The sequence below is a fragment of the Thunnus maccoyii genome, chromosome 15 (genome assembly GCF_910596095.1).
Source record: "Thunnus maccoyii chromosome 15, fThuMac1.1, whole genome shotgun sequence".
Taxonomy (NCBI): domain Eukaryota; kingdom Metazoa; phylum Chordata; class Actinopteri; order Scombriformes; family Scombridae; genus Thunnus; species Thunnus maccoyii.
Genome location: NC_056547.1, coordinates 12896338 through 12909993, shown reverse-complemented (window position 1 = coordinate 12909993; position 13656 = coordinate 12896338). Strand labels below are relative to the sequence as shown.

General features: G+C 47.0%; 1 protein-coding gene across 6 annotated transcripts in view; it reads right to left on the bottom strand.

The window, feature by feature from the left end:
- The window catches only part of ash1l (ash1 (absent, small, or homeotic)-like (Drosophila)), a 32371-nt gene extending 18897 nt beyond the window's left edge, over positions 1–13474 (bottom strand). For 2 of the 6 annotated variants that reach the window (XM_042434896.1, XM_042434901.1), the window contains exons 1-4: positions 12634–13474; positions 11497–11589; positions 7614–8417; positions 2392–6793 (exon numbers count right to left, since the gene is read on the bottom strand). In XM_042434896.1, the coding sequence (XP_042290830.1) occupies positions 2392–6793; positions 7614–8222 (5011 nt within the window). In that variant the 5' untranslated portion in view covers positions 8223–8417; positions 11497–11589; positions 12634–13474. The other 4 variants (XM_042434897.1, XM_042434899.1, XM_042434900.1 and 1 more) reach the window with 4 other exon arrangements.
- Between the last annotated feature and the right edge of the window lie 182 nt (positions 13475–13656).

Sequence of the window (13656 nt, the reverse complement as noted above, 5' to 3'; positions counted from 1 at the left end):
TTCTTTCCTCATTAACATTGTGCTTGTGTCCCCAACATTCTCGCCCCCCCCCCCCCCCCCCGTCTGACCTTAGAAGACTCCTCTTTCTTTGTTATTTCTACTTCTTTCACCTTTCTCATCCTTGTCTTGAGAGACAGCCCCAACCTACACCACATATTCCTCCACATTTTCAAATTTGATGACCTAATGACATTTACATTTCTGTAGCTTCTTCAAACTCGACGAAGAAAGGAGTGTTATTCCTGAAAACTACTCCTCATTCCTTCACTATTCTGCTGACACTCATTAAGAACGTTTCCATCCAGCCATTTTGTGCACATGCAATCTGTTTAGTAGAAATTCTCAGTGAAAATTCAACTAAATATTGCAAAATTGTCTAAACACTTGGCTGGGAGGGGAAAGCTGGCATATTGATATCGAGAAGATGTGCAAAATGGTGACTGTAACAGATTGAATCATTTAAGAGAACGTTTTATGTGAGAACGGTACTGGACATTAATACTATTCTAGATATATTACTGGTGTAAGTCTATAAACACCATATGGTATGTGTCAGGAATGAGTCGAGGCTTAGTGAAAGAAGGGTAGCCCCCTGTCCAGTGACCCATGTAGACTACCCACTGTGAGATCAGAGAGCACACATGTAACCCAATTTAACAGGTAAGAAAGGGTCGACGTGGGACGACAGATTAACTAGCTAATCTGAGCGGACAACAATTTCACCTACTGACTGACCCGTGTCCTACTCACATGTGTGAACGGTTTGACATGTGGTCATGATGGGTTGTCATGTGTAGTGTGAAACCCAGCCTTGTGTTTAGGCAAGCAGGTTGAACATGTAACACATAACAATAGTTGATGTAACACACATGTATTTGCATTTTCTTTTGTTGACTGGAAGATTCACTTTAAATCTGCACATTTGGATGGAAACACCTGCTTTTTCATGCTACACCTTATCCTTGGCCTCCCATACAATCCTGCTTTTCCACACCACTCTCCGTTCTCTCTCTTCTCTCACAATGTGCATCTCTCTCCCTCTCCATCATTCCTTACTTGTCTTGTGCGCCAGCCCAATCCCCACCCATGGCCTCCTCTACCTTCACAGTGCAGTCTGTGACTGTTGGTTGACCCCAAGTCCTGAGCTCTAATCCAGGATTACCCTGGCTTGGTTTGAACAGCACCATGCTGCCTCAGCATGGACCCTAGAGCTTCACATCCCAATTACAAAACATGCACATAAACATTAGGTAAAACTCACATGCACCCTGCCACTGCTCACACACACAGACACACAAGTGCATCAGTCTTAGTAAGGGGCCATTTGTCACACTGATGAAGCAAGACCATTGCTGAGGCGGTCTTACATTAGCAGTTTTTGACGAGCCCAGGTGCTTGGTGTACTGAGGGATAGGACTAGGCCTCACATTGTGGGCTTTTGAGGGAAATTTCTACTAAATATAGCGTGTTAACAAAACACTCCACCCCTTCAGTAAGATGAGCTCTGGCAGAAATGTTATATCAACTGTGGCCATCCACATTCACAGTGGATTCAGTAGAAGTCATTATGCATTTTTTTTGCCAAGCCTGTAACCACTAGTAAGAGCTACCAAATGTCAGACAATGTATTTCAAAAGGAAAATAAGTGGCCCGTTCCACTTTGTATTTTCTTTATTCAGATGGGGCACAGCTGAGGGGGCTAAAGAAACAGAACATATCTATTTACAGTAGCGTTTGATCCAACCACAACTGAGGTATGGATGGTTCTAGAGGTAACCACTACATGACTTCTCAGCTTCTATGAATGCTTTTCAAGAGATACACAGGCTTCACTGAGCGGAGGATTAAAACAAGGATTCAAAGCTCACTTGCTGTGCCATATGGTAATGTCTGGGGTTATTGCCCAAATACATAGTCCTGGAATCAGCACTGGATAAAATTGATTGTACAGTGCCAGTTTCACCATAACTGTGCCAAGCCATAAAGCTCATCAGACACTAGCCAATCATATTTAGCCACAGGATTCTTGATACAATGTCGTCAGAACTATTTTTGGAAAATGAATTTGGTGCACAATTGACTCCGATAACCTCTCACAATGTCAAATTTAATTTAGGTCAAAAGATTTTCTGTGCGGGAATATCTCATCAAGCTCAAAAGCTTAGAGGGTGACATGAATGATAAGGGAATTAATGCAGTGAATGAAATGTCTGAGAATAAATAAATGCAAAGAGCTCTCTGCTAGTTACTGGTTATGAGACAGTCTTTTCTTTGTATTAAATGAACTGTTCAGATGCTGTTGTAACCTATGCATCAGCTGATCAATGGATGCTCTGTTGTGTGCATCTATATAAATCCTTTTACAAGTGAACTCAACCAAATTAGACCTACCTAACTCTCTCCTCTCAGCTGATGTTGCGCGGTCCTTCCTTACTGGTCGTTCCATGCGGGAGAAGCTGGAGTTCTCTGGGGCTACTTCAGTCTTTCTGCTCCTACTCCCCCTCAGGGCAGTGCGGGTGAGAGCAGAGGCAAACAAATTTGTAAGATTTGGAGAATCATGGGCTCTAGGCTCTACATCCTCCGTGGGCGTGAGTGGCTCTTCATCCTCGCTGTCCGAGCAACCCGCTGGGTCTTCAGCCCGTCCATCTGAGAAGGGACCCTGGCCAGGCACTACATGACTCCGTGAAAGCTTAGAGTAGTCTGCCTCAGAGTTGCCCATCCTGAACCAGGACTCTACTGGGTGGTGGCTTTTTGAACTGCTACCCAGTGTTAGCCTGGAGGGCCCTAGACAGGACATTGAGCTCTCTTTGCGCTTGTACCTTTCCGCAGATGAGGATGAAGAAGAAGAAGGGGAGTTGGCAGAAGTGGTAGCTGCTTGCTTGCTGGCACTGTTGCTGGAGGTGTCTCGTCCAAAGCGGCATCGTTGTAAAGACTCTGCCATTCCCAAACTGCCAACCCGCTCTCCTTTCCCTGATGCTCCACCCTCAGAAATCCCTGCACTAGCCCGGCTCCCTGATCCTCCTCTTGCTGTTTCCTCCCTGTCCTCCTCAGCACAGCGCTCTCTGTGTTTGTGCCTGTGTTTGTGTTTGTGGTGCCAGTTGAAGGAAAGCTCAGAGGACATGGGTGGGTAAAGGACAGGGGACCTTCCTCCTCCCAGGTACTCCTGCCTAAGCAGCTTATGTTTTTTCTTATGAAATTTGGAAGGGTTCAGTAGGAGATGCGAGGGATGGTGATGGTGCATGTAAGATGTGGGGGGAGGAGGGGGGAAAGACGGTGAATGGTGAGAGTGGTGGGATGGGGCTGTGTGGGGTGACTGGTGGTGTGGGTGGGGATACAGAGCGCTAGCTGGAGGAAAGCCTCTGTAATAGCTCAACGCTGAGTAAGGAACGCTGTAGGAGGGGTGGTAGAAGCCCCCACTGGAGAGTGGGAATCCAAGCCCAGGTACAAAGGGAACGTCAGACATGGACTCTCTCAGTTTGGGAGGCCGCCCTCGTTTCTTCTTCATGTCTGGTTTACGAACATAGTGCAATGGGTCACAGGAGTATGCAGGATGAGAGTAGAAGCTGCCAAAGTTAACCCTGAAGATTGTAGGCAGGAGGTCCCTGTGGACATAATGATGTGGTGGAGGGCCACCTGTGCCTCCTATGCCACTGCTGGCCCGGCTCCCCACTCCTGGCACTCTACTTGTTCCCGCAGCCATACCTATTCCACTGCCAAGGCGGTGCCCTGTGGTGCGGTGTGCTATCCGTATTTCACTCAGTCTCACAACAATCTCATCCAGCTCAGCAAGAAAGTCTGGGTCATGCCGCCTTGAGCGCAACTGCAGGTACTTCTTCTTGCGTTTCCTTTTCTGTCTCTTTAGCTTGTCATAGCCAGGGCATCCATGGCTACGGCGTTTACACTTGTGCTTGTGTTTCTCCTTGTGTCCCATTAAGGAGGAGGCTGGAGCTGCTGGGTGAGGTCTCCGGGGATCAGGTGATGACCTTGCCCCGTGGGGTGATGGAGAGGGTGAGGGATGCTCCATAAGCACAGCGGAGTGTCGCCGCCTGCCTCTCGAATTGAGGCCCATCCCTGGACCCATAGCTGAACCGATGACCCCTGGCATTAATAAGCCACTTCCCATCCCGGGTGGCATCCCAATTCCACCCAAGCCACCCGCCCCTCCAGCTTTCTCACCACGGTCAGAGGTGCTGTTGTTGTCTGTTCCTATACCACTGTCACTGGGCACTGTCTCCTCACTGTGTGACTCACTGACCGGTGATGGAGTGGCTTCTTTTAGCTCACTGAGGGGGGCAGGAGAGGTGGGATGCAGCGGCCTGGGAGGAGAAAGCTTATGATAGTGGTAGTGCTGTCTGTAATGGTGGTGGTGATGATGGTATCCACGGCAAGATGACTTTTTCTGGGAAGCTGCTGTGGCCATAGATGATGCCATGGAGCCCAGCCCTGGGTTGCGAGGATTAGGTGCCGAAAAGGTTGGGGGAGGGAAGGAGAACGTGCTGTGGCTATGATGGGGGTTTGAATAGTGAGAGTGACCTGCAAAGTGCACTGAACCTGGCTCTACAAAACTGGCATCACTGATGGGACTGTGGCCTCCACTAGACTGCGAGAGGGAGGGGGAAGGGAAGACCTCCGAAGAGGAGAGCTGGTGCTGTTGCTGGGACTGTGATTGATGGTGATGGAGAGGGGAAGTGGTGTTTGGCGACAGGAAGGGTTCTGGTGGTGGTGTTGAAGCTGAGGCATTACTCATTGCTTTGGGTTTACGGCCTCTCCTCTTACCCATGTATATTGTGCCTTTTTTGCTGACATTAATTTGTGGCCCTAGTTTTCCCCCAAAAGAAGCAGCCAGGGAGGACAAAGATTGGGTTGCAACTTCCACAGAGCCAACCACACCACTGGTGGTCACTTTAGGGGTGTCTTCTGTTCTCGGACCTAACAGGATTTGACTAAGAATACGCTTCCGTTTCACGCTTTTCATCTTATTGATCTTGCCTATGATAGTTTTCATGATAAGCTGCCCGTTTCCTTTGCTGCGAAAACGTTTGTCTCCCATGTCCCCTGCCTCTGGAGCCAGTGTGGGAGGCTGACCCTCCTGGGGTAAGGTAGGGGGAAGGCGCTTAGGGCGTCCACGTTTTCTAGGCATAGGTTTAGGGGGATTCAGGTCCACCTCTGGGTGAAGAACAGGGGGGTCCTGCTCTTCTTTGGACTTCAATAAAGATGAAAAGACCTTGGAAGGAGCCAACTTATTAGGGGGGCGCCCATGGGCTGGAGCGTCAAGCCTCGGCATTTTGGACTTCGGCCTTCCTCTTTTCTTGGGCTGGGGTGGGAAGAGCTGTGACACTGGACTTTGTGGCACAGGATTTGGTTTTACCTTATTTGGGTTGGGAGGCCTGCCCACGGGCCTTTTAACTGGCGGTGGCGTTTCCAAGCTTGAAGATAAAGGCATGATGGTTTGGTCGAAGGGGCTGTCCTGGCCTGCTCTTTGATTCTGCGTCTTGTTCATAACACGGGTCCAGCGAGGTTTTCTTCCCCTGCGTTTTTTAAGGGGTTTGCTATCCTGCTCTGCGGGAGAGTCTAGGGATGAATCAGGAGAATCATCTCTAAGAGGCGATTGTGGGCTTTCTTCATCATCTGGCTCTGGTGGAGAAGGTGCCCTTTGTCTTACAGGTTCAGGGGGACTGCTAGTCCGACCAGGTCGGCTACTATCCCGGTTGGGACTGCGCTTACTTGGACTAGAACTCTTCCCCCTCTCAACTCGCAGTGACTGATTACTAGCCCCCTTATCTTTCCCCTCTGACTTTCCTGTTCCTGTTAGAGGAGGGCACTTGGTTAAGTCTCTGGGGCTGTCCATGTCCTGCTCCCTCTCACTTGCACTGCTTTCCTCTGCCAGGGCAGGACTCTCTCGTGCATGGTGTCCTTGTGAGGGAGCAGGGGAGCCCAGGTGACTCACTGCACTCACTGTCCTCTGCTCAGCTGAAGTGGTGGAAGAGGATGAAATGGGGCAAGATGGCGAAGATGTGTTGTGGGGTAGGCAGTGGCTGGGACGTGACTGTGGCTTAGAAATGCTAACGTTGCTGTTGTCATTGTTGCTGTCCTTTGACAGGGCTGACAGCCGGTTATTGCCATAGGTGAGTGCTGGGCTGCTGCTGCGACTACTGCTGTTGCTGCTGTTTGTGTTGATGCTGCTGCTACTAGCTTTCCCAGCCCCATCTGTGTCCTCCCTCCTCAGGGGTATCATGGTGGGTAAATTTTCCATAACATTGTCTTTGTTCCTAGAACCATAGGGCCGACCAGGCGGCCGTGACACAGGAGGTGGTGGAGAAAGGTGGATCATTCTTGAATATGTGTTCCTATTGGCCATTGCCCTGTCTCGTTGCTTGGCTGTGGGGGCCATAAAGCCTGAGTTTGGGAGAGGAGGAGCAGGGTCAGTCTTTGCAGGTTTGGCTGGTTTAGGGGTCTTTGATGGTGGGCAAGTCGCTATGAGTTGAGCTAATTTCTCAGTGACTGTGGGGGCTCCCCAACTTTGAACACCTTTGTCCTTGTCTCTCTGACTTTCAGTGCTGTAGGTGTACTGAGGAGGTTTAACACCTTCAAAGCTGGGTTCCTTTGATGCAGGTAGTGGTGGAGAGGGTGAAGATGTCCGGGGGTTGGGTTGTGGAGTCGGTGTTTTCTTCCCAAAGGGATGTGTTTTGCTGTCTGGTGGAGGGCGGTGAAGATTAAGGGGTCTCTCAGATGTGGTGGTGGCTGCTTTTGCGTCTGGCTTTGTATCAGACTTGCAATCCATCTTTGGTGGACCCTAAAAAAAACAGATGAGATGTGATTAATGACAGCTAATAGGTGGTAATTGATAATTAACTATTACATTTAAGAAATACACTGCCCAATTTCTAACATAGATGTATGTATGTGTATAGCTTTGTCTCTCAACATTTGAACAAATTTTTAAGTGGTGTACCGTACAAAAGCCATACACTGATATCTAATGACAAATATGGAAGGAATGTGGAGAAATTAAGAGCAGCTATGATACTAATGCAGCTGATCCTGTCCAGAAACAGCCACAGCCAGAAGTACAAACTCATCAATCAGCAATATGTTTCTTTACCCTTTACAAACTGCAATTCATTGATAGGATTTTCTGTCCAATGATTCTTCCTGAGCTTGCCCAGGGGGGGAAGTTACACTCAACTCAATAACACTTATCAGGGTCATATTGGGGACAGAGAGGGAGAGCTACAGAGAGAGGTCATGCACGGGAGGGGGGTGGAGAGGACATGGCCAGGCAGAGACAGAGGATAGACGAAACAGACAGAGGGAGACTCGGAGGGGGGGGGGGGGCAGTGTGTGATGAATAGAGACAGGCCAACAGAGAACACAAAGAAAACTAAAGAACAATTTATACTCTGCTCTTAATCTGTGCAATAACATGGTAATTACTAGGCTAACCTTGTTGTGCACCACTGCCTTGCAGATGACTGATAACAGTTTTTAACTGTATGTGCACAAAATATTACACGGTGAACATGCTGGCGGTCAATACTGAATGTTCCCTTTTGGCAGAGAGGTGAATTCAATACTGAATCAAAATACATACATTTGCTGTCTTCCTTCCTTACCCTTTTTGCTGGAGCACTCCCATTCACTTGGGAGGGTGACAGGGTGGTAGTGCTGGCGGGAGGAGGAGCAGGAGGTGGTGGTGTAGCAGCTTTAGCGGAGGGGGTTGATGAAGATGATGGGGCTGGTCTGTTGACACTGGGACTCTGCTCCCTCTCTTTTTCCCTGCCATGTGAAGGACTCTGGCTCTGACTGCCTGGCCCATCACTTGTAGCTGCTGCACGATTTCCTCGAGCACCACCTCCTCCACGCCCTGTATGCCTCGCGGTGGCCCTGAAGGCTGGTCTGCAAACGTAATTCTCCAAGATCTTAGGGGGTTTCTTCATGCGTTTTGCTTGAAGGCCAATCTTAAGTTTGACATTGCCCTCGGACAGGCTGCTCTCCTTGATGGAGAAGTGGGACTGGTCACTGCCGGCACCTCCTGGACCACCTGCTCCTGCACCTCCTGCGCTAGCAGAGACAGTGGCAGCTCCCTCCTTCTCCCTGTCCCTCTTCTTCTCCTCCTCCTCCTCTTTCTTTCCACCCCCTCCCTCCTTCTCTCGCTCCCCTGCGGGAGCACCTGAGAGGAGAGGGGGTGGAGTTGCGGTTCCCCCCTGAATCTTCTGATCCATCAGAACTTTAGGGAGTGTGCAGGTTTACAAGGGAGGGGATGCTGTGGATACCAGGTAGAGTTTTTGTTAGGGAATGGGATAGGGGTGAAGGGGGAAAAGGGGGGAGGGGGATAACGGTGAGGGTGAAGCTCTCCTTGTTTTGAAGTGGCTTCTCTCCCTTCCTCGGCTGTCCAGCCCTCTTTCTCCGTCCTTCAACTGTAGTAGTAAAGAAAGGTAGAGCAGAGAGAGGGAAGGAAAGAGAGGGTGGAGGGGGCAAAACAAATTCCACATTAGTCATCGTAACACAGACCATCAACTTTAAACGGTGCCCTACAACTGAGAAGTATAAAGTGACTTATAATGAATGATGGTGAAGAGCAGACAGAGGGGCAACAATTTTTATTATCTATTTGGTTATAGGCTGTACTTCATCCTGTCTGGGTGACTTTATATGGTGTGTTCGTCCTCACAGCCATAACAATCTGTGACCTATTTACACAGCCAAGGCTCTTCTACCTGAGAAATGTAACCTTAGGCTCAAGGACTCTGAATTGCACACCTGAGAACTACAAAGCCCAAAAGGGTTCAGAGTCAATAGTTAACCCAACAGTGCTGCCACATCCTTCCGGGGTGTTACAGGATAAGATGCCAAATGACCAATCCCTTAACTTTACTCATTGGTTGCAGTGAAAACGGGTGCCTGTAAAAGTGGCAAACTGCTCATACCCCCAGTTAGCACAGCAGCAGCAGAGAACAGCATGTTTCTTAATTGTGCTCCTTAGAGGACAGCTCTATTCAATGAAGTTGTCTACAGCTCCCCATGTCCACTGAGTGATTTAATGCAGATTCGCCCCCAAGCAGGTGGTTTCCCTGGGTGAAGTCATTTTGAGGCAATTCAGAACTGTGACCTCAGCACTTTGGGCCCTCTGGGACTAGACAGAGGATCCGGCCGCCTTTCCCAGCCTTCGCCAGCAGCAACTGAGAGTGAGTGATAGAGCGTCAACTTGCCGGCGGTTTCTCTGCGCCCTACATTAGTGGAGAGCACTAAAGGAGCCACTTAATGGAGCGCCAGGAAAGTCATACAAGTCATCACATCAGTAAAACGTCACAGCGAGAGAAAAAAAAAGAATCTGCCTTACACAGTCTTAGACGATGTTTGTTTTGGATTGCAACTGTGGAAAACAGTAGTAGATCTTTTTTTTTTTTTGTTGAACCACACCGTAAAGGCAGCCCGATTTTTGGAGTCTGGCCTGTAATTCCCCCACGCCCTCTTTTCTGTGTTTACTTCAATTACTCACCCCATTTCGCCTCAAAACTGCAGACTCCCCCTCACTACACATACCACACTCAAATCACACCTCCCACTTTTCTTTAACACTCCATCAATCTCTGTGTTCTTTCACCATTTTCTTTAAGCTTTTCCATCCTCTTCCTCCACTATTTCACAAACTTGGAAAGCAGTAGTAACAGCACACAAACTAAAGTCACTGTGGTCCTACTATAATCAAAAACACATTTCACCCACCATCCCCCCTAACTCTGGTCCGTGTCCTTCTCACAGAGTGACAAATGTTCTCCTTATTCTTTAATACTAAATGCTCACAGTGATACTCGCTACTTCCGCTGCCTGAAAGCAGCTATGCCAAAAACAAGCCACTGTAGCACCTAACTCTTTGAGAGGCTACTGACACAAATCTAGAGAAAAGCCTCTCAGAGAGTCAAAACATTCTTCTCACCTCTAACAAGCTAAGCCAGACCATTTACTGGCACTTGTTCTCCTGTAAATTATCTGATACTAAGCTGAAGCGCTTTCTATTTTGAGACTGATAAGCTTCAAGACTACAGGATATTGTTTTCATGTTTAGCCTTGATGTACTTTTGTATTTGCAAAGCAGGTGACACATTACAGTCATTGCGCTTATTACAGTCATAAAGCAAAACAACAGAATAACAAGACTACTGGTTTTGAAGACAGATATTAGTCATGCATGTCTGTTGTTTGCTTTTACTTTCTGAATCATAACCATGAGTTCAAGAGGAAAGAATGGTTTATTAGAGGAGAACAGATGCAAGAAATGACTATGAAAAATATAGAATCAATAATCAATATCAGGCCAACAAGCTGAGAAATGGCAGTGCAGACAGGAACGTAGTAAACAACTTCCCGCGCCCCCTCCCACTTCTTTCCTCCCCTTACTCCCTCCCTCCTTTCACTCCCTCCTCACTTTTGCACACGTTGTTCATAACTGCTGATTTCCCTTTGGCCATAGCAATAGTATCCAACCCACCCACCCCCCACATCATTCACATGAGGGCTGGCGTCTCGGTGTCACTTTCATGGCTTTTACTCCATCGGTATTAGCACAGAGCCGAGTGCTGGGGGAAAGCAGCCAAATTCCTTCACTACTACTATCATTAGTTTGTATCATATGTATCCTCCAGAGGAAGTGCTCAAACATAATTGTAACAGATCATGGCTTTAATGGAAAGAGGCTGCTATACTGGTTGTAAGTCGAAGACAAACGAGCAACTAATTGTTGCAGTAAAGGCTGCAATAAATCGGGACAGATAGGTAGTGTGTCGAAGACTGTTTCCCCCGTCTAGTCATCTTTTGAGATGCTAAACCAGACCCAAACCTTACCGTAAACACAACCTATTTACTCTGCTATGCCTAACCACAGCCTAACATGAGCCCTAAGCCATTTTAACGGGAGGGAAATCAATGAATACGGTTGAATGACAGGTGTCAGTCTGATCAGCGGCCATGCAAACATCCCTTCTGCATGTAGGAGCCTCGTTAAGTTCATTCCGTACTGTCAACTGGCTTAAAATACAGTGCGCAAAACTGTAATTAATTACGCTGTCCCCGTCATGCAAAAAACGTGGTTTACTGGCGGAGGGCTGAGCAAACCAAATAACGTTATCTGCTTTCGGTTTCCTGTACAGTCAACTCTACCCCTCATGAGTCTACGAGCGGATCAGCCCCAAACCTCACTGCAACTACTCATATTTACTCAGCAAATTCATCATTATATAGTCATATACATAATACCTGTCTTGTTCGAGAGGAAACCCAGCCTTTGGGGCATGCTCTTGCTGTTTTCGATAGCCCTTAGGGGGTTGACTTTGCATGCAGCCGAGAAATAATTTTACACACGCTTAACTCGTGCGTCAACATTAGGCTGTTAAAAGTCTTGTTCGGAGACTGATGGAACAAGACAAGTGAACAACGTGATTCACTATGTCAACAACAACGGCAAATCTATCAAAATGTATCATACCGGTATGCACTCACCTGTGTAATTGTCCAGAAACGGTGTTCACATTATTTGGCTGTGTCCTCCATTGGTGTGTATCAACGTGGTGGCCACATATTTTTCCCCAAGTGCTGAAGTGGCAAAAAAAAAAAAAAAAAACAAAACATGAAAATAGGTAAGATATGAGCTATTATTATCAGTGTTGGCATCATGCGCTAAGGTGACTGACCTGACATGAGTAATTTGTCTTACATATTATGACGCTATTATCGCATAACAAACGTGCGTGCTGTTTTCAAGTGTGCCAACTAGGTTCTAACAAGATAATAATGTTGAACGTGGACACAAATCTCAGCCCGAAATCAATGCAGAGCTCTTAGCTACCTGCAAAAAAAAAATTGATTAACCTTAGTTGCAGTGGTGTAAGCAGAGTGCAAGCATGTAAAGCATCCCCCCCTAAAAAAATGTATTTTCATTATATTTTATGATAATAACAGGCAAGGTGGTTAGTTAGTGAGGATCGGCGCTTTGGTGGTTAAATATAACGTTAACCCAAGCATCGTGAAAGATTTGTGTTTATTTTCTAACAAGCTAGTAGCTACCATCCGTCCAATGATAGACAGCCTGTGCTACATTATGCATCAATGGCACTGGCAGCGGCTAACTAGCCATCTATCAGAAGCCTGTTTGAGGGGACGATTTAGGTGCATTTCGCCCTGCACAGCTTCAACTTACACTGTGTGTAGGCTGCAAATGAGTAGTAAACGCCTACGGCTTTTCTACAATATGTGTAAACCGAGCGAATATGACACAACCCCGGGACGAGTGATGTACATAATGTTACATCTCCGTCACATTCTCGTAGGCACTCGTGTTAACGTTACTACATCTCAGCTACGACGGCTAACGATGCACTAGCAGGTCAGCTAAACCAGAAAAATCCTCCGACGTTGGTTCAAAGACAAGCGCACAATTAAAACGACTGAAATACACACGCAAAAGATGTGGCGAATTATATTCCAGTGGTATAAAATAACAAATGCAGCGCCGTGTAGGTTATTAAAAAAACACTAACTGTCAACAAAATGGCGGCTGCGTTGAATCAACAGAGACCCGAAATGGATCTCCCTCTATTTCTTCTTCCTCGCTGCTAAAAAAAATCCCCTTTTCCTTACAGCAACTGGTATCCGTAATATCTCCCGGAGATGCTCCGAAATCCACTTCGCCTCGCCGTTAGCTGGGCCTGGATGTGTCAGCACGGGCCTCTCTCGTTAATCGGGCCTCCATGTCTGCTCAGCCCGTATCGCTACTGTGTCAGTACAACACGGGCATTCTCAGTCCCGGAGAGAGAGGACGGAGGGAGGGAGGTGAGAGGAGGGGAGGGGAGGAGGACGAGCCGAGGAGGGCGGAGGGGGGAGAGGGAGAGAGGAGGAGAGAGCAAATGTCGGTTGTAGGCTACGCGGTTGCTGCGGTTCTCTGGTCATTGACAAAAATGTCTGTGTTTCATTATTTCACTATTTTCGGTTGCCGCCGAAAGCTGTGATTTAGGTTGGTTGGAGGAGGGTGTGTTTTTGCCGGAATGCAACAGTCAACTGTCAAACTGGCGGTGCCTGGTCTCAGCGGCCACAGTGTCAACATAACGTTACAGTATATAAACAGACCCGGCAAATCAACTGGAGTCGCTTTAACCTATAAATAAATCATCATGTCGGCTACTGCTACAGTTGTTCATCCGTTCTGTAAGAGCTAAGTTAATTAATCAATTAGTTGACGGAAAATTAATGCTAAACTGTTCTAATAATCGATCATTTTCAACCATTTGTCAAGAAAAAACACCAAATCCTGTGTTTCTCTATTTAATATATTTAACAAATTGTTTATATCTGGGGTTTTGTCTATTTTGAGGACCTCATTGGACTAATTTTTCCTCACAATTTATTTCAGATTAATCACAAAAGCTATTGATAGAGTAATTGATAATTAAATGCAGCACTCCTTTTCCCCCTAAAAAGAACCATTTAATATAGCATATTTATAAAAATGTCCAAAATTTTTTTTAAAGAAAATACCCACCACAAGTTCCCAGACCCCAAACTGACATCTCTACATTGCAAATCAGCACATTAGAGGAACCAGTTAAGGTTTGGCACTTTTACCTTATCAATCAATCAATTTTCTGTCATGGACAAATATATTTC